Below are 22,178 nucleotides of genomic sequence, written 5' to 3' on the forward strand. Positions count from 1 at the left end.
GGAAGCAAAGCAAACCAATTGGGACATTGTGTATACTGTATCACAGATGCTCAATGTATTGAACAAATGAAAGTTCTCAATCAAATCCGGTACTCAATCAAGTACTGTGTGTGTATTGGCAAACCCTCAAAATGCTATCCTTAAAATCCTAAACTTCAAACACCTTCCAATTATCCATTCAAAATCAGACTGATCTGGATGGTTCTTGATCCTGCACTGTACTATGTAATCATCACCAGCACCATGTACATCGGCAGCAGTGCAGACAGAGGAAGTCCACCTGCTCAATGAATATTTGATGTGAAAGGTCAGGCGTGATGATGTGTAGGTACCACTGATAGGCTGTGATTGCTGGTGTCAGGCTGAGTTTCCTCTCCTCTAACACACTGTCACACAAACATGTGTTCTGACATGAACTAACTCTCACCTCGCTATCCTCTTCACAGGAAGTGGGAAGGTCTGGGAAGGCAAAGCTCAAGTGATTTGTCATCTGTGTTGATTGAATTTTCGGGTACACGAGACCTGAGAGGATGAGTTTTTGACTTCATATGAATACAGACACAAGTCGTGGTTAAGTAGGAGATTGATGGTTTCCAATGACTAATACACAACAACATCCTAAAAAATACAAGCTCAAACAATTCATGTAAATTGAAATACTTTATTCACCATTACACATTAACAAGCCTGGAAATAAATGTAAAAGATGAATAGAAAATAATGCTAGAGGACCACAAAATATAGACGACTTTAATAATTTAGCAAAGGAAACTTACACTAAAACAACCACTATCTAGGATATCATTGAGATTTAAAGAGTTTAGAAATTAGCAAAATGTTTCTACATCGAGCACATTCATGCCAGTATAATAGTATTTTACAGCGTCATGTTGCAGATGATTTGGGGGTGTTCCTCAATGCACATGGGTCACCCTGATTAGTGAGGCTGAACACAGAGGGGGGCTTGTGGGTACTGTAGTCCATCTGTGTTCTATGATACATGTTTTGTATTTGGTATAAAGAAGTTGGGCTGGAGGGTGGAAAACGCTGGTTGTTTTTACATGGATAACACTGTACAGGGAGGTACCTTCAGATCTTCAGGAACTAAAGGCACATGGGGTCCATTGAGCAACAGATATGTCCATTCTGAAAGAGAGGAGGAGGAGAGAGAGACTTTAGAGTGGGTCACTGTTAGACTTTATCCACAATACAGTTCTTCTGTTATTATGTTCTGTTATTTCTCACGAAAAGGCAAACTTGGTTTGACATTTAGAATTTCGATAGTCATGGAGTGTTTTATCGCCAACATTGGGTATAGTTGGCCGAAGTCTGCATAGATATAATGAATATCCATGGCTGTTACCTTGCACTGGCAGAGGGTGCACTCGGTGCTGTGTTTGACCCAGGAGGAGCCGCTGAAGCGCTGGATGCCGTGCTCGTCCATGCACGTCTTGGTGATGTTGTTGCGGATGGTGTCGGCCTGACAGGGATCAGTGACGCAGCGGGCACAGCATTCGCCCTCGGGCACCACCGTGAATTCACAGTCCACATGGGGGCACAACAGGGGCCAGCAGTCCACCTGCCCCTGCTGTGGATGGGCGAAACAGAAAGACAGACTGGAGTCATATCACTGGGACAATACAATGATACATACCCATGGAGGCTGCTGAGGGGAGGATGGCTCATAATAATGGCTGGAATGGAGCCAATGGAGTGGTATCAACCACGTGTTTGATACCATTCCATTGACTCCATTCCAGCCATTATTAAGAACTGTCCTCACCTTAGTAGCCTCCACTGGTATGTGCAGCCCATCACCCCTACAATTGTATTGAATAGATCCTGTCCCTTGCCAAATGTTTAGGCATACTTCTATACCACCCTGATGCAGTCATTATCATGTAAACATAGACATTTTGTCCTGATACATCATAGATGTACAGTACATGGGGCTAAGAATATGTCATTGCGTAGGAGTAGCAGTATGAGAAGAAAGACATTTTCAGACATTGTGCTAAAAATGTTCTGTGTTTCCTAATGGAGTTGTTTTGGTCACCCGTTCATTCTCCCTCTTATATTAATCATTACACAGTTGCAGCAGAGAATGCCTTATTGGATTTCTCCAGCAGTCGTTTCAATAAACCAGTGAATACATGTCATATATTCTGGCCAACTTTATAGATCCTGGTTAAGCTATGATTCTGCATGACCTAGTTCTGTTAACATTTTCATCCCTGAGCTTTTGTGGTTTACACCTCCTGGGAAAAAGAACACACACACACACACACACACACACACACACACACACACACACACACACACACACACACACACACACACACACACACACACACACACACACACACACACACACACACACACACACACACACACACACACACACACACACGCACACACACGGTGTATTCATTAGTCGGATTCCATTGCAAAACATTTCATCTGTTGCAAAACGTTTTGCAAAGGAAACCGTTCACTCAAAACGGAAAACGTTTTGCAATGAAAACAAGAGCTTCTATTGGACAAATGCAGGTAGGTCCCTCCATGGGTGGCAGACTGTCTGAAATTCGGGGTTCGGAAAAAATTAAATGTGATATTAGGTTTTGCCATAATAAATTATATTGAACTCAAGTACTCAAATAAAAAATATATTTTTAGAACACATGGCCAGAAATGTTTTTTCCATGACATAGACTGACCAGGTGAATCCAGGTTAAAGCTATGATCCCTTATTGATGTCACTTGTTAAATCCACTTCAATTAGTGTAGATGAAAGGGAGGAGACAGGTTAAATAAGAATTTTTAAACCTTGAGACAATTGAGACATAGATTGTGTATGTGTGCCATTCAGAGGGTGAATGGGCAAGACAAAAGACTTAAGTGCCTTTGAATGGGGTATTGTAGTAGGTGCCAGGCGCACCAGTTTGTGTCCAGAACTGCAACGTTGCAGTTCTGAGATGGGTTTTTCACGCTCAACAGTTTCCCATGTGTATCAAGAATGGTCCACCCCCCCAAAGGACATCCAGCCAACTTCACAACTGTGGGAAGCATTGGAGTCAACATGGGCCAGCATCTCTGTGGAACGCTTTGACACCTTGTAGAGCCCATGCCGACGAATCGAGGCTGTTCTGAATTTAAAAAAAACAAGTGCCATTTAAAATTGATTTGATGAAACCATAATATCAACTGGTTATATTATCGTGGAACACAATCTTCAAAAAGGCAGTAACCTCAGCAATGGCGCTTGCTTGTGGAAGCCTGTGGGAATGTCGGGGTTCAAAAACATACGTTTGCATCTATTTTGAAAGTGGGGATGCAGCCGCTCTGTTTGCTCCTTTGCTCTGGCGCTCCCCGTTTTGTTCCGTTTGCTTCCATTTGGTTCATAGAGTAAACGATGAATGGTTTACAGACTAAACATTTTGCAACGGATTTCGACTAATGAATACACCCCTGCACACACACGCATGGGCGCGAATGTGAACACACACACACACACACACACACACACACACACACACACACACACACACACACACACACACACACACACACACACACACACACACACACACACACACACACACACACACACACACACTCCAAACAGCCAAGAGTTTGACTTGATTTAAGTTTCCAATTGGGATATTTAATATACCCGAAAATCAGCTAGCTCGGCATTTATGTGATGTTGTAGTAAATTAGTCAGACTATAAAATACAGACCCATGCCATGCTAATGTGTGCTCCATTCATTCATTGTAAACATTTGAAGTGTGGTTCCTCTGTAGCAGAATTTTTTCATCATAGCCACAGGCAGTGGGTGTAGCTGTAGACTCAGGTCTCCATCACATCTAGAAAAAGGGAGACTAGTATCTGTGCATATTGACGTGTAACATGATAGAGCAGGTGCTCCCGTCCTGTAGATTTTCGCTCTAACCCTAATCTAGCCCACCTGATTCTAATAATTAGCTGGTTGATAAGCTGAATCAAGTCAGTCAAAACTGGGGTGGGAGCAAAAACCTACAGGAGGGAAGCTCTCCAGGAACAGGGTTGAAGAACCCTGTGATAGAGTATGTGATGTCCTTCAGTTACCTTTACATGAGCCCTGTCAGGTGGGTAAGGCACTGATATGTTTCTAAATAGGCCACTCTTTCTCTTAAAAAGAATCATGTTTCTAGATCTCAGTACGCTTTACAGAAGATGGTCCTATAAAAAGGCAGAAATGTTGCTGCGTGTTTCAGGAGAATTACATTTACCGGTGAATTACATTTGGTTTAGGGAGCTTTGCCAGAAATTTGCCTTGGTTAGACAACAGCATGGCGAACAACAGCCATGTTTCATTCCTGCAAATCTAAGGCTAATATAGTATCCTATACCCATTACGCCCTATAGTAGCAACTCAGAGATACATACGTCAAAGAGACATATTCTGTCATTCAAATATTCACAAAAATACATGTAATTTAAAAGGGGATTTGGATCATTGTCTTCGAGAATTGCTTGTCCGTTTCCCTGCTGAGCAGAGCAGGGCCAGTATGGTTCTGGCTCTGCTAACTGTGTAGGCATTCAAGGTTCATTTCATGTCGCGGTCACGCTACTAGATCCCACGCGTATCTCTCACCATTCTCCTCCACTCCTCTCTTTTGTGTGCTGCTGTTTATACCATTTTGGCTGGTAGCTGTGTTTGTGTGTGTGTGTGTGCAACATGATGTGTGTGTGTGCAACATGATGTATGTGTGTGCATGCATATGCTAATCATAGAAGAAGAGTGAGGTGGGAAGGCTGTATGTGTGGCTACAACATTCTGTTTGATCTGAGGGAAAAAAGAACCAACGGTAATGCCACTCCTCCGAGGGAACGGGCGGGCGGGAGAGAGCTGGCAGAACAACAAAGCTAAAGATGATTTATGGGCCGACGCAAAGGCAGATTGACACAAATGCAGCTAAGTGTTACTTTTATCCGGGAGTGGAATGGCCAGGGTGAATGCCAAGTGTGACATTTGCATTTAATAAACATATGGCTGGTGGTGAAGAGCGTCTGAAAGGCTTATTGAAGGCGGTAGGATGTGATGTTCTGCCAGATTTAGTGTGAAATCCTCGGAAAAAAGCCTTCCTGTTGTTTGAACAGCAGGGATGCGGGAACTTTGGAAAAGGTCAACATTGGAGAGAGTCAATGCAAACAGTGCGTATTTCTTTGAGTAGATTCAATAGAGAACGCTCTTGACACATCGTGATTCAGTTATATATATTGCAAGGCATAGAGACCTGTGGACATAGAAACCTGTATACAGTACACACACACACACACACACACACACACACACACACACACACACACACACACACACACACACACACACACACACACACACACACACACACACACACAATCTCCCGTACATTAATCACGAAAGTACTGGTACTGGTATTCCCTGTATATACTGTAGCTCCATTGTTGTGTATTTTATTTTATTCCTCTTGTGTTAGATACTATTTATTATTATTATTATTATTATTATTTTTAAACTCTGCATTGTTTGGAAAAGTTCGTAAGCAAGAATTTCACTGTAAAGTCTACACCGGTGGTACTCAGCGCATGTGATAAATACAATTTGATTTGATTTAAAGCAGAGTCCAGTACAGTGTGTTTTATCTATTTATAGGGTGTGTTTTATTGTTACTCACCAGACACTGGCACTGCTGGCAGTTCTCCACCCAGGTGTCTCCACTGCCGTAGGTCAGCAGGCCGTTCTGGTGCAGACACTGGCTGCTGAGGCGAGGGTCACACTCTGGACAGCAGAACAGGTCAGCTGTCGGGTTCTCACAGTCACACACCATCCTCCTGCACATCACCCGGCCAGTCTGCACAGAGGGGAGGGGGGCGATACACTGTCTGTCAATCAACTGACAGTAACACTCAACTCAAACTACAAACTACAAAGTATAGTTTGTAGCTACTATATTGTAAAGTACAGTCTAACTTACTTTTTTAAAACTCTGCATTGTTGGTTAAGGGCTCGTAAGTAAGCATTTCTTGTTGTATTCAGTGCATGTGACAAATACAATTTGATTTGAACGACTATTGTAAAGTACAGTCTCCATAACCCAAACTCAATATTTGCTAGTTGTTGACCTTGGTTATTGGTTGATTACACACACTCAACATTACCATTGCTCTCTACTAGCTGACAGTGAACATTACAAAACAATAACATGTTTACTAATTTATCTGTTTGCTCAGCCGTTCAATACTACTTATTCTGACAGGCAGGTTCTCAATTTCTCCAATCAATTAAAATGACTAATTTCATTAAAGCTTCATTTCTGCCCTCCTCTTTAATTAAATGAATAATATGATGCTTGATTATTAAATACCCATACTAATCCTCTATAATCACCTGCAAGCATTCCCATACACCAGACATTATCCAAAAGTAAACACTCAATGACTAAATATGACAAGACTGTAGCCTAATAATGATTAGATAAATGTTAGGTTTTTTGCTTAATTAAAAACTACGTTTTCGAAATAACTGGTTCTAGACACATCTAAATTCTTCAGACCTGTATTAATCATCAACTAACTTAATTAATAAAGTCATCATAATGCTTTACATCAACCAATAGAACGCCCCTGACCTGACCATTGTTTTTTTCACCCATCATCCTCTCTGTCTCACCTGACAAGAGCAGACTGAGCACCTATCATTGTCCAGCACCCAGATCTGTCCATTGTGTTTGACTTTGTTGTCATGAATACAGTCTCCGGTGCAGTTCCTCCCGTGGGGGCACCTGCAGTCATAGCCCCCTTCCAAGTTGAAGCACACCGTGTCATTGGCACAGGTGTTCCTCCCTGTCTTGCATTCATTGATATCTGTAGGGAGCCAGAGAGACGACTTCAGGCATATGCTCAACACAGGTCAAATACTGTAGGTTATGCTTAAATTCACATGCATCTTACTGCTTTAAAAAATACAAAGGAAGCACATGTATTACATTCGAACAGCTCTCAGCTTCAGTAAACTAAAGTGGGCTTTCTTGTCAAAACACTTTGTAATTTCGTCCCCCCAGAGACCATTTTTCATCAAATTATAACTGCAGTTGGCTTTGTTCTTCACAGTATGTTCACCTCTCTGACAGTCTCTGATGTGCTCTGTGTGGATCGGCTAGACTTGACAGGTAAAATTTGTCTATAGAGCAGACAGACAGACACAGAGCTGTAGTACTGTCACTACTGAGGCGTGACTGCATAAGGGTTTCCCTCCATTTTGACATTTGACAAGCTCTTGGCAGGCAGCTTCAGAGAATGTTCCAGAAAGATTGAATGAGCAGTGAAAAGCAGACAGGGATTTTGAGGAAAATGCACCAGTATGCACCGGTATGTCCAGTCCAAACATACTATTACCCACACCGACAGCAAAAACAACTGGTCAAAAGAAGACCAAGGAAATTTCTAGCTCTGCAATGGTTAGATGTGCTGCTATGATCAACGTTAGAATACACTAGACTAGAATAATGGAAAAACAAACAATTGTGCAGGTATACTCTATGCATGTGATATTAATATAAATGATCATATGTGACTAGGTGAATAAAGATTGCCTACAACCGCAGTGTTTCTTTTGGTCTTGTGATGAAAGGAGCGAGTCAACTCACCTATGCACGACTCCCCATTAGTAGAGAACAAGCCGTTGTCGTGGTAGCCATCCCGACACTCGCAGTGGTACCACCCGGGCAGGTTGACACAGATGGCTTTGTCATCACACTCCACGAAACCATGAAAACACTCATCAATGTCTGTCAGGAGAGAGAGAGAGAGAGAACAGTGAGGACTAGACCTCTTAAGTTTGGAACAGCGTATCGAATTTAGCTTCATTCTTGCCTGACAGACATTTTCAACATTGACCGTGACAATATATTTAGACAAACAACACCTTGACCAACCATTTATTACAAAGGAACGAGATGCAAATAAATGAAACATCTCAAATCAACTGGATTTATGTCAGTACTGAATAAGAAGATGCCCTAATATTTCAATAATATTTAATTAGACTGGCTTGGCCAGATGAGAGAAGCTTAGCTAGTGATTACGGGATTGGGGCTAAATGTAAGGGCCCAGGTTGCAGAGTGATTAAATGTGTCTGTGTGGGCATGGATGGATTTTTTATGATTGTGTGCGTGTGTGATGCATTATAAGAGTCCCTCATTATGAAAATTGCCCTGTCCTATCAGTGACCTTCCTATTCAATTCCCCCAGAGTCCAGACAGAATAGAACACAGCAGGATCCCCTGGAGGGCCCAGGTCAGGCCTCCTCGTCCCCTACTCTACTCCTTCCCTCCCTTCTTCTTTCCTCTCTGCTCTTCCCCTTACGTCTCCTCTCCCTTCATATCCTCTTGTCCTCTCCCTCTGCCACAGCAGTAATAGGATTAAGATCTATTGGCTAATGAGCATTCACCCCATTAATAAAATTTATCCAGCAGAAATATTGTGGATATTAGGCACTTATCAGGGATAGTTCACCCAAATTACATATTGGTTTCCTTACACTGTAATCAGTCTATGGACAAGGTTTGACAGCAATCCACCATTTTGGTTTACTTTCTCTGGCACTGTTTCCAAATGCTAATGTTTTAGGATTTGTAGCAAACATCTCATCCAAGTCTTGGTACATGTTATCGTGTCCAAATCATCAAAAAAGTATCTAAAATTGATTGTGAAACTCAACAAAGTCACAGTGCATTCATATAGTATTCAGACCCCTTGACTCTTTCCATATTTTGTTACATTACAGATTTATTCTTAAATTGATTATATTCCTCTACACACAATACCCCATAATAACAAAACAAAAACAGGTTTAGACATTAAACCATATGTATAAAAATATAAAACTTGAATATTACATTTACATAAGTATTCCGACCATTTACTCAGTACTTTATTGAAGCACCTTTGGCAGCGATTATAGCCTCGGGTCTTCTTGGTTATGGCGCTTCAGGCTTGACACGCCTGTATTTTGGCAGTTTCTCCCATTCTTCTCTGCAGATCCTCTCAAGCTCTGTCAGGTTAGTTGGGGAGCGTCGCGGCACAGCTATTTTCATTTCTCTCCAGAGATGTTCGGTTGGGTTCAGGTCTAGGCTCTGGCTGGGCCACTCAAGGACAGAGACCTGTCCCGAAGCCACTCCTGCGTTGTCTTGGCTGTGTGCTTAGGGCCGTTGTCCTGTTGGAAGGTGAACCTTCGCCCCAGTCTGAGGTCCAAAGGGCTCTGGAGCAGGTTTAAGTCAAGGATCTCTCTGTACTTTGCTCTGTTCATCTTTCCATCGATCCTGACTAGTCTCCCAGTCCCTGTGGCTGAAAAACATCCCCACAGCATGATGATGCTGCCCCCGACATGCTTCACCGTAGCGATGGTGCCAGGTTTCCTCCAGACGTGACAGTTGGCATTCAGGCCAATGAATTCAATCTTGGTTTCACCAGACCAGATAATCTTGTTTCTCATGGTCTGAGAGTCCTTTAGGTGCCTTTTGGAAAACTCCAAGTGGACTGTCATGTGCCTTTTACTGAGGAGTGGCATTCGTCTGGCCACTCTACAATAAAGGACTGATAGGTGGAGTGCTGCACTGATGTTGGTCCTTCTGGAAGGTTCTCCCATCCCCACAGAGGAGGTCTGGAGCTCTGTCAGAATGACCCCTCTCCCCCGATTGCTCACTTTGGCCGGGCGGCCAGCTCTAGGACGAGTCTTGGTTGTTCCAAATGCTGCAGAAATGTTTTGTTACCCTTTCCCAGATCTGTGCCTCGACACTATCCTGTCTCGGAGCTCTACAGACAATTCCTTCGACCTCATGGCTTGGTTATATAGACAGGTGCGTGCCTTTCCAAATCATGTCCAATCAACTGAATTTACCACAGGAGGACTCCAATCAAGTTGTAGAAACATCTCAAGGATGATCAATGGAAACAGGATGCACCTGAGCTACATTTCGAGTCTCATAGCAAAGGGTCTGAATAGTTATGTAAATAAGGTATTTGTTTTTTTATTTTTAATACATTTGCAAACAATATTTGATCAATTAAAAAAAAAAAGTCTAATGTAACAAAAAGGTGGAAAAGTCAAAGGGTCTGAATACTTTCCGATTGCACTGTATAGAGGATTTGAACTGTATGTGCGAAAAATGCTAATATCGGTACCATGACTTGAATTGGATTTGTGTCACAATGTAGGAAAAAGGTATGTACAGCAGTAGATATATACAGTAAGATTAACTATGTTGAGAATACAGTATGTGTATATATATAAAGTAAATAATCAATTAGTTATTTTTCAGAGATCAATTACATTTTAACAGAATAATGATGCAGGAATGCAAATCTCATCTGTTCCTAACTACAGAAACGATTTCAGAAAAATAAACATTACGTAAACATTATTAAAGTGACCAGTGTTCATTGACTCTGTACATAGGGTAGCAGTCTCTAAGGTGCAGGGCAAGGTACTGGGCGGAGGCCGGCTAGTGATGACTGTTTAACAGTCTGATGGCCTGGAGATAGAAGCTGTTTTCCTTCACTCTGTCCCAGCTTTGATGCACCTGTACTGTCTCCGCCTGCTACATGGTAGCAGGGTGAACAGGCCGTGGCTCGGGTAGCTGAAGTCCTTGATGATCTTCTTGGGCTTTCTGTGACACCGGGTGCTGTAGATGTCCTGTAGGGCAGGGAGTGTGCCCCTGGTGATGCATTGGGCGGAACACACTACCCTCAGGAGAGCCCTGCGGTTGCGGACAGTGCAGTTGCCATTGCCGTACCAGGCCGTGATACAGCCTGACAGAATGCTCTCGATGATGCATCTGTAGAAGTCTTTGCCAAATTTTTTCAGCCTCTTGAGTTTGAAGAGGCTCTGTGGTGCTGCCTTCACCACAGTGTCAGGGTGGAGGGACTATTTTACGTTCCCAGTGATGTGCACACCGAGGAACTTGAAGCTTCTGACCCTCTCCACTGCGGCCCGTCCCTAGCATCACACTGCCAAGGCTCTTACCTCCTCCCTGTAGGGTGATCGTGGACTTCAGGAAACAGCAGAGGGAGCACCGCCCGTTCCACATCGACGGGACAGTAGTGGAGAGGGTAGAAAGTTAAGTTCCTCGGCGTACACATCACGGACAAACTGAAATGGTCCAACCACACAGACAGCGTGGTGAAGAAGGCGCAGCAGCACCTCTTCAACCTCAGGAGGCTGAAGAAATTCGGCTTGTCACCAAAAACACTCAAACCTTTACAGATGCACAATTGAGAGCATCCTGTCGGGCTGTATCACCGCCTGGTACGGCAACTGCTCCGCCCATAAGCGTAAGGCTCTCCAGAGGGTAGTGAGGTCTGCACAACGCATCACCGGGGGCAAACTACCTGCCCTCCAGGACACCTGGAGATCATCCAGATCATCAAGGACAACAACCACCCGAGCCACTACCTGTTCACCCTGCTATCATCCAGAAGGCGAGGTCAGTACAGGTGCATCAAAGCAGGGACCGAGAGACTGAAAAACAGCTTCTATCTCAAGGCCATCAGACTGTTAAACAGCCATCACTAACATTGAGTGGCTGCTGCCAACATACTGACTCAACTCCAGCCACTTTAATAATGGAAAAATTGATGCAATAAATGTATCACTAGCCACTTTAAACAATGCCACTTCATATGTTTACATACCCTACATTACTCATCTCATATGTATATACTGTACTCTATACTATCTACTGCATCTTGCCATCTTGATGTAATGTATCACTAGCCACTTTAAACAATGCCACTTTTATATGTTTACATACCCCACATTACTCATCTCATATGTATATACTGTACTCTATACCATACCATCCACTGCATCTTGCATATGCCGTTCGGCCATCACTCATTCATATATTTTTTTATGTACATATTCTTATTCATTCCTTTACACTTGTGTGTATAAGGCAATTGTTGTGAAATTGTTAGGTTAGATTACTCGTTGGATATTACTGCATTGTCGGAACTAGAAGCACAAGCATTTCGCTACACTCGCATTAACATTTGCTAACCATGTGTATGTGACAAATAAAATTTGATTTGATCTTTGTTGGTAAACAGGCCTACCACTGTTGTGTTGTCAGCAAACTTGATGATTGAGTTGGCGATGTACGTATCCATGCAGTCATGATCGAACAGTGAGTACAGGAGGAAGCTGAACACGCACCTCTGTGGGGCCCCCCGTGTTGAGGATCAGTGTGGCGGTATTGCTGCCAACCTTCACCACCTGGGGTTGTCTAGTCACAAAGTCTAGGACCCAGTTGCAAAGAGAGGGGTTCAGACCCAGGGCCCTGAGCTTAGTGATGAGCTTGGAGGGCAGTGTGAGGGCAGAGTGCAGTGCAATGGCGATTGCGTCGTCCGTAGATCTGTTGGGGCGGTATGGAAATTTTAGTGAGTCTAGGGTGTCAGATAAGGTGGAGGTTATATGGTCCTTAACTAGCCTCTCAAAGCAATTCATGATGACAGAAGTGAGTGCTACCGGGCGATAGTCATTTAGTTAAGTTACCTTCGCTTTCTTGGGAACAGGAACAATGGTGGACAACTTGAAGCAAGTGGGGACAACATACTGGGATAGGAAGAGATTGAATATGTCTGTAAACACTCCAGCCAGCTGTACTGTCATTTTGCATCTTTGATTTCCTTACGGAGGTCCTCGCTGGTCTGTTTTTACACGTCCATGTTGCCAGTCACCTTGCCGTGGATAAATGTGGTGGTTTGCGATTTCAGTTTTTCCAAATGTTGCCATTTATCCACATTGTTTGGTTTGCATGAGTTCTAATCATCACAGTAAGAATAACATCTTCTATGCACTTCTTGATGAACCCAGTCACTGAGTCAGTGTATACATTGATACTATTCCCAGAGGCAACCCGTGATCAAAACAATCCTGAAGCATAGATTCCGATTGTTCAGACCAACGTAGAACAAGACCTTACCACAGGTGCTTCCTGTTTAAGCTTCTGCTTATAGGCGGGGCAGAGCAGGATGGAGGCGTGATTTGATTTGCCGCATGGGTGGGCCTTGCAGTTGTCCCGGAAGTGAGATTAACAATGGTCAAGCGTGTTGGTAGAATTTCGGGAGTGTTTTCCTCAGATTTCCTTTATCAAAGACCCCAGCTACAATAAATGTGGCCTCAGGTATTGTGGTTTCCAGTTTGCACAAAGGCAAATCAATGAAATTGTATTGTATTTGTCACATGCTTCGTAAACAACAGGTGTAGACTAATAGTGAAATGCTTACTTACGGGTCCTTTTCCAACAATGCAGAGTTAAAAATAATATAGAGTACCAGTCAAAAGTTTGGACACACCTACTCATTCTAGCGTTTTTCTTTATTTTAACTATTTTCTATATTGCAGAATAATAGTGAAGACATCAAAACTATGAAATAACATTAATTGAATCATGTAGTAAGTAAAAAAAGTGTTAAACAAATCAAAATATACTTTATATTTGAGATTCTTCAAAGAAGCCACCCTTTGCCTAAAAGACGCTTTGAACACAACCCTGCGGTTGTGGGCGGTGCAGTTGCCGTACCAGGCGGTGATACAGCCCGACAGGATGCTCTCAATTGTGCGTCTGTAAACGTTTGTGAGGGTTTTAGGTGACAAGCCACATTTCTTCAGCCTTTTGAGGTTGAAGAGGTGTTATTGCGCCTTCTTCACCACACTATCTGTGTGAGGTGGACCATTTCAGTTGGTCCGTGATGTGCCGAGGAACTTAAAACTTTCCACCTTCTCCACTGCTGTCCCGTCAATGTGGATAAGGGGGTGCTCCCTCTGCTGTTTCCTAAAGTCCACGATCATCTGTTTTGTTGATGTTGAGTGAGAGGTTGTTTTCCTGACACTACTCTCCGAGTGCCCTCACCTCCTCCCTATAGGCTGTCTCGTCATTATTGGTAATCAAGCCTACTATCGCTGTGTCATCTGCAAACTTGATGATTGAGTTGGAGGAGTGCATAGCCACGCAGTCATGGGTGAACAGGGAGTACAGGAGAGGGCTGAGCACGCACCCTTGTGGGGCCCCAGTGTTATTACACCTTTATTTCAACAAGGAACATAGCCTGAGACCAAGGTCTCCTTTACAGTTGGGCCCTGCGTATACATAAACAGTTTAAGTACAATGATTAAGAAATTACACAAGACAAACAAAACGATCATAGATAACACAAAAAAATACAGCAGTAGATTGTTACATTTAGACATAGGTTATTCCCCTAATAGCACAATAATTTGTATTACCCAAAGAAGTTACAAGCAATACAAAAATAAAACTCCTCCAATAAATGTTTAAAATGGGCAAGAGGGACAAGAGTCTCAAGTTTAAATTTGGTCTGCAAGCTAATCCATAAGCAAGGAGCGTAACAGGAAAAGGCAGCCAACTCTGTGGAGATCGCAGGGGCCTCAAGTGTAATCCATGCTTGAGACCTGGTTTTATTAATTATAATTATAATGTTGATGAGTGATGATAAATAAGAAGGTAGTTTATTCAGAAGTACTTTATAGACAAAAAGGAGAGCATGTTGTTCTCTTCTCATGGACAGCGAAGTCCAATCCACAATTGGATATAAAACACAGTGGTGAATTCTGTAGCTAGCACCCGTAATAAACCTAAGTGCACAATGATAAGTAGCATCCAGCAGTTTCAGTGTGGATGCCGTAGCATGCATGAAGATAATATCTCCATTGTGTATAATAGACATAAAAGTAGCTTGAGGATCAGCAAAGTGGAGATGTTGTTTCCTACCTTCACCACCTGGGGGCGGCCCGTCAGGAAGTCCAGGACCCAATTTCACAGGGTGGGGCTGAGACCCATGGCCTCAAGCTTAATGATGAGCTTGGAGGGTACTATGGTGTTGAATGCTGAGCTGTAGTCAATGAACACCATTCTTACATAGATATTCCTCTTGTCCAGATGGGATAGGGCACTGTGCAGTGTTTTGGCAATTGCATCGTCGGTGGACCTTTTGGGGCGGTACGCGAATTGAAGTGGGTCTAGGGTGATAGGTAAGGTGGAGGTGATATTATCCTTGACTAGTTACCTTTGCCTTCTTGGGTACAGGAACAATGGTGGCCATCTTGAAGCATGTGGGGACAGCAGACTGGGATAGGGAAAGATTGAATATGTCCGTAAACAAAACAGCCAGCTGGTCTGCGCATGCTCTGAGGACGCGGCTAGTGATGCCGTCTGGGCAGGCAGCCTTGCGAGGGTTAACACGTTTAAAATGTCTTACTCACGTCGGCCACGGAGAAGGAGAGCCCACAGTCCTTGTTAGCGGGCCGCATCAGTGGCACTGTATTATCCTCAAAGCGGGAAAAGAAGGTGTTCAGTTTGTCTGGAAGCAAGACATCAGTGTCTGCAACGTGGCTAGTTTCCTTTTTGTAGTCCGTGAGGTTCGCGCTTTCAGTTTTGCGCGAATGCTGCCATCTATCCACGGTTTCTGGTTAGGGTAGGTTTTAATAGTCACAGTGGGTACAACATCTTCTATGCACTTCCTTAAACTCACTCACCGAATCAGCGTATAAATCAATATTATTACCGCCTCTATACCAGGAGGTGTCAGAGGAAGGCCCAAAAATTGTCAAAGACTCCAACCACCCTGGACATAGACTGTTCTCTCTGCTACCGCACGACAAGCGGTACCGGAGCACCATGTCTAGGTCCAAAAGGCTTCATAACAGCTGCTACCCCCAAGCCATAAGACTTCTGAACAGCTAATCAAATGGTTATCCCCCCTCCCCCTCTTTAATGCTGCTGCTACTCTCTGTCATTATCTATGCATAGTCACTTTAATAACTCTACCTACATGTAAATATTACCTCAACTAATTATTTGTTACTTTTTTTTTCTTCTCCCGTTTAAAAAAAAAATAATTGCATTGTTGGTTAAGGGCTTGTAAGTAAGCATTTCACTGGAAGGTCTACTACACCTGTTGTATTCGACGCATGTGGCAAATAAAATGTTATTTGAGGTAGTCCCTGGAATGCATTTAAGTTAACAGGTGTGCCTCGTTAAAAGTTAATTTGTGGAATTTCTTTCCTTCTTAATGCGTTTGAGCCAATCAGTTGTGTTGTGACAAGGTAGGGATGGTATATAGAAGATAGCCCTACTTGGTAAAAGACCAAGTCCATATTATGGCAAGAACAGCTCTAATAAGCAAAGAGAAAACGACAGTCCATCAATACTTTAAGACATGAAGGTCAGTCAATAAGTAAAATATCAAGAACTTTTAAAGTTTCTTCAAATGCAGTCGAAAAAACAATCAAGCACTATGATGAATTTGGCTCTCATAAGGACCACCACAGGAAAGGAAGACCCAGCGTAACCTCTGCTGCAGAGGATAAGTTCATTAGAATAACTGCACAACAGATTGCAGCCCAAATAAATGCTTCACAGAGTAACAGACATATCTCAACATCAACTGTTCAGAAGAGACTGCATGAATCAAGCCTTCATGGTTGAATTGCTGCAAAGAAACTACTACTAAAGGACACCAATAAAGAAAATAATTGCTTGGGCCAAGAAACACGATCAATGGACATTAGACCAGTGGAAATCTGTCCTTTGTTCTGATGAGTCCAAATATGAGATTTTAGTTTCCAACCGCCGTGTCTTTGTGAGACACAGAGTAGGTGAACGGGTGATCTCTGCATGTGTGGTTCCCACCATGACGCATGCAGGAGGTGGTGTGATGGAGCTTTGCTGGTGACACTGTCAGTGATTTATTTAGAAGTCAAGGCACACTTAATCAGCATGGCTACCACAGCATTCTGCAGCGATACACCATTCCATCTGGTTTGTGCTTAGTGGGACTATCATTTGTTTTCAACAGGACAATGACCCAAAACACCTCTAGGCTGTGTAAGTGCTATTTGACCAAGAAGGAGAGCGATGGAGTGTTGCATCAGATGACCTGGCCTCCACAAATCACCTGACCTAAACCCAATTGAGATGGTTTGGGATGAGTTGGACTACAGAGTGAAGGAAAAGCAGCCAACAAGTGCTCAGCATATGTGGAACTCCTTCAAGACTGTTGGAAAAGCATTCCAGATGAAGCTGGTTGAGAGAATGCCAAGAGTGTGCAAAGCTGTCATCAAGGCAAAGGGTGGCTACTTTGAAGACTCTCAGATGTTTTTGACACTTTTTTGGTTACTACATGATTCCATGTGTGTTATTTCATAGTTTTGATGTCTTCACTATTATTCTACAATGTAGAAAATAGTAAAAAAACCAAAAAAACAACACAATGAGTAGGTTTGTCCAACCTTTTGACTGGTTCTGTATATAAAATGAATAAATATACAGTGAAAAACAAATAATGATCACTAAAATTAACCTGTTGGGGATAGGGGGCAGTATTTGCACGGCTGGATAAAAAACGTACCCGATTTAATCTGGTTACTACTCCTGCCCAGAAACTAGAATATGCATATAATTATTAGCTTTGGATAGAAAACACCCTAAAGTTTCTAAAACTGTTTGAATGGTGTCTGTGAGTATAACAGAACTCATATGGCAGGCAAAAACCTGAGAAGATTCCAAACAGGAAGTACCCTCTCTGACCATTCCTTGGGCTTCTTGCCTCTGTTTATTGAACATTTAGGATCTTTGCTGTAACGTGACACTTCCTACGGCTCCCATAGGCTCTCAGAACCCGGGAAAAAGCTGAATGATATCGAGGCAGCCCCTGGCTGAAACACATTAGCACGTTTGGATAGTGGCCTGTCAGAGGACCATCAGACTGGGGCTCGTGCACGAGGGCACGAGATGTTTTTATTTTCTCTCTCTTTGAACGAAAACCACCACTCCCGGTCGGAATATTATCGCTTTTTTACGAGAAAAATTGCATAAAAATTTATTTTAAACAGCGTTTGACATGCTTCGAAGTACGGTAATGGAATATTTAGAAATGTTTTGTCACGAAATGCGTCGTGCTCGTCACCCTTCTTTACCATTCGGATAGTGTCTTGAACGCACGAACAAAACGCCGCTATTTGGATATAACTATGGATTATTTGGGACCAAACCAACATTTGTTATTGAAGTAGAAGTCCTGGGAGTGCATTCTGACGAAGAACAGCAAAGGTAATAACATTTTTCTTATAGTAAATCTGACTTTGGTGAGTGCTAAACTTGCTGGGTGTCTAAATAGCTAGCCCTGTGATGCCGGGCTATCTACTGAGAATATTGCAAAATGTGCTTTCACCGAAAAGCTATTTTAAAATCGGACATAGCGAGTGCATAGAGGAGTTCTGTATCTATAATTCTTAAAATAATTGTTATGTTTTTTTGTGAACGTTTATCGTGAGTAATTTAGTAAATTCACCGGAAGTGTTCGGTGGGAATGCTAGTCACATGCTAGTCACATGCTAATGTAAAAAGCAGTTTTTTGATATAAATATGAACTTGATTAAACAAAACATGCATGTATTGTATAACATAATGTCCTAGGGGTGTCATCTGATGAAGATCATCAACGGTTAGTGCTGCATTTAGCTGTGGTTTGGGTTTATGTGACATTATATGCTAGCTTGAAAAATGGGTGTCTGATTATTTCTGGCTGGGTACTCTGCTGACATAATCTAATGTTTTGCTTTCATTTTAAAGCCTTTTTGAAATCGGACAGTGTGGTTAGATTAACGAGAGTCTTGTCTTTAAAATGGTGTAAAATAGTCATATGTTTGAGAAATTGAAGTAATAGCATTTCTAAGGTATTTGAATATCGCGCCACGGGATTACACTGGCTGTTGAGTAGGTGGGATGCAAGCGTCCCACCTAGCCCATAGAGGTTAACATGGCTATATACAGGGAGTACCAGTACCGAATCGATGTGAAGGGGTATGAGGTAATTGAGGTTGCTTTGTACATATAGGTAGGAGTAAAGTGACTAGGCAACTTGATAGATAATAGACAGTAGTAGCAGCGCGTATGTGGTGAGTGTGAAATTGTGTGCGTGGCATTAGTATGCATGTGTTATGCGTATGTAGTGTGTTTCACTGTCAGTGTAAGTATGTGTGAGTCCAGTGTGTGTGCATAGAGTCAGTGCCTTCCTCTGACAGCACTTGGTATGGAGCTCCTGGATGGTAGGAAGCTAGGCCCCTGTGATGTACTGGGTGGTAGTCACTACCGTAGCGCCTTGCCTTGCAGTTGCCGTACCAAGCGGTGATGCAGGCAGTCAAGATGCTCTAAATGGTGCAGCTGTAGAACTTTGAGGCTCTGAGGGCCCATGCCAAATCTTTTCAGCCTCCTGAGGGGGAAGAGGCACTGTCGTACCCTCTTCACAGCGATGTGAGTTTGTGTGCACCATGTTAATTCCTTAGTGACGTGGACACCGTGGAACTTGGATCTCTTGACACGCTCCAATACGGCCCCCTCAATGTGGATGGGGGTGTGCTCGTCCCTCCATTTCCTGTAGTCCATAATCAGCTCCTTTGTCTTGCTGACGCTGAAGTCCAGTGTAACGATTCCGTAAAACAGAGTATGCTACAGTCCCTTATGTCTCAATGAAAGGAGATCCTTGCCCTGAGCTTGCCTACATTGTTGTCCAGGGACTGAACGTTTGCAAGTAATATACTTGGACGCGGTGGGAGGTTTGCTCGCCGCCTGACTAGAACCACACTTCTCCTCCCTTTTCTCTGGCGTCAACATTTGGGTGTAGCACCCAGGATGAATGGGGCTGCCTCGGGAAGTCCAAACAAAGGATCCAGATCAGGGAAGTAACATTTCTGGGCGAATTTCTCGAGTGACCTCCAATCTAATGTCCAAATGTTATTTTTGGTTGTAGGACATATTTCTTAAATTATTTGCTCAATGTTAAGTAGTAACACAAAAAAGCTAACTACAGCACCTTGCCACTATAATGAATACTCAGGGAGAAAAAGGTGTAGATTCACACGCAGAGCGCGGCAGGTGGTTATTTCACCTTTGCAGAAGGCAGGACTCGTGGTCACAGGCAGGCAATACACAGGTAGGCAAACAGGCAGGTGAACCAGAACTAGGACTGAAGGCTATAACTGGTTCTCACAAACGAGCTTGGAAAAGGCTTAGTAGAGTCAAAATGAACAATACCTCACAAAGGCACAAACAGAATGAACTGCACTAAATAAGGAGCTGATGAGACCAGGTGAGTAACTACAGTGCCTTGCAAAAGTATTCATCCCCCTTGGCGTTTTTCCAATTTTGTTGCATTACAACCTGTAATTTAAATAGATTTTTAGTTTGATTTCATGTAATTTACATACACAAAATAGTGAAAAAAATGTAATGTTTTAAAAAAATTCTAAAAAACACAAAACGTAAAAGTGGAGCGTGCATACGTGTTCACCCCCTTTGCTATGAAGCTAAATAAGATCTTGTGCAACCAATTACCTTCAGAAGTGACATAATTAGTTAATTAAATAAAGTCCACCTGTGTGCAATATATACTGCTCAAAAAAATAAAGGGAACACTTAAACAACACATCCTAGATCTGAATGAAAAAAATAATCTTAAATACTTTTTTCTTTACATAGTTGAATGTGCTGACAACAAAATCACACAAAAATAATCAATGGAAATCCAATTTATCAACCCATGGAGGTCTGGATTTGGAGTCACACTCAAAATTAAAGTGGAAAACCACACTACAGGCTGATCCAACTTTGATGTAATGTCCTTAAAACAAGTCAAAATGAGGCTCAGTAGTGTGTGTGGCCTCCACGTGCCTGTATGACCTCCCTACAACGCCTGGGCATGCTCCAGATGAGGTGGCGGATGGTCTCCTGAGGAATCTTCTCCCAGACCTGGACTAAAGCATCCGCCAACTCCTGGACAGTCTGTGGTGCAACGTGGCGATGGTGGATAGAGCGAGACGATGTCCCAGATGTGCTCAATTGGATTCAGGTCTGGGGAACGGGCGGGCCAGTCCATAGACTCAATGCCTTCCTCTTGCAGGAACTGCTGACACACTCCAGCCACATGAGGTCTAGCATTGTCTTGTATTAGGAGGAACCCAGGGCCAACCGCACCAGCATATGGTCTCACAAGGGGTCTGAGGATCTCATCTCGGTACCTAATGGCAGTCAGGCTACCTCTGGCGAGCACATGGAGGGCTGTGCGGCCCCCCAAAGAAATGCCACCCCACACCATGACTGACCCACCGCCAAACCGGTCATGCTGGAGGATGTTGCAGGCAGCAGAATGTTCTCCACGGCGTCTCCAGACTCTGTCACGTCTGTCACGTGCTCAGTGTGAACCTGCTTTCATATGTGAAGAGCACAGGGCGCCAGTGGCGAATTTGCCAATCTTGGTGTTCTCTGGCAAATGCTAAACATCCTGCACGGTGTTGGGCTGTAAGCACAACCCCCACCTGTGGACGTCGGGCCCTCATACCACCCTCATGGAGTCTGTTTCTGACCGTTTGAGCAGACACATGCACATTTGTGGCCTGCTGGAGGTCATTTTGCAGGGCTCTGGCAGTGCTTCTCCTGCTCCTCCTTGCACAAAGGCGGAGGTAGCGGTCCTGCTGCTGGGTTGTTACCCTCCTACGGCCTCCTCCACGTCTCCTGATGTACTGGCCTGTCTCCTGGTAGAGCCTCCATGCTCTGGACACTACGCTGACAGACACAGCAAACCTTCTTGCCACAGCTCGCATTGATGTGCCATCCTGGAAGAGCTGCACTACCTGAGCCACTTGTGTGGGTTGTAGACTCCATCTCATGCTACCACTAGAGTGAAAGCACCGCCAGCATTCAAAAGTGACCAAAACATCAGCCAGGAAGCATAGGAACTGAGAAGTGGTCTGTGGTCACCCCCTGCAGAACCACTCCTTTATTGGGGGTCTTGCTAATTGCCTATAATTTCCACCTGTTGTCTATTCCATTTGCACAACAGCATGTGAAATGTATTGTCAATCAGTGTTGCTTCCTAAGTGGACAGTTCGATTTCACAGAAGTGTGATTGACTTGGAGTTACATTGTGTTGTTTAAGTGTTCCCTTTATTTTTTTGAGCAGTATATATATATATATATAGTGGGGCAAAAAAGTATTTAGTCAGCCACCAATTGTGCAAGTTCTCCCACTTAAAAAGATGAGAGAGGCCTGTAATTTTCATCATAGGTACACGTC

General features: G+C 43.3%; 1 protein-coding gene across 1 annotated transcript in view; it reads right to left on the reverse strand.

Moving 5' to 3' along the window:
- Positions 1-647: 647 nt before the first annotated feature.
- Positions 648-22,178, reverse strand: part of LOC100380741 (protein kinase C-binding protein NELL2) — a 117,881-nt gene continuing 96,350 nt past the window's right edge. Inside the window, exons 16-20 of the mRNA XM_014148812.2 lie at positions 7,673-7,813; positions 6,697-6,890; positions 5,702-5,878; positions 1,364-1,588; positions 648-1,146 (exon numbers count right to left, since the gene is read on the reverse strand). Of these exons, the coding sequence (XP_014004287.1) occupies positions 1,105-1,146; positions 1,364-1,588; positions 5,702-5,878; positions 6,697-6,890; positions 7,673-7,813 (779 nt within the window). The 3' untranslated portion in view covers positions 648-1,104. The remainder of the gene's footprint in view (positions 1,147-1,363; positions 1,589-5,701; positions 5,879-6,696; positions 6,891-7,672; positions 7,814-22,178) is intronic.

The sequence above is a fragment of the Salmo salar genome, chromosome ssa16, assembly GCF_905237065.1.
Source record: "Salmo salar chromosome ssa16, Ssal_v3.1, whole genome shotgun sequence".
Taxonomy (NCBI): Eukaryota; Metazoa; Chordata; class Actinopteri; order Salmoniformes; family Salmonidae; genus Salmo; species Salmo salar.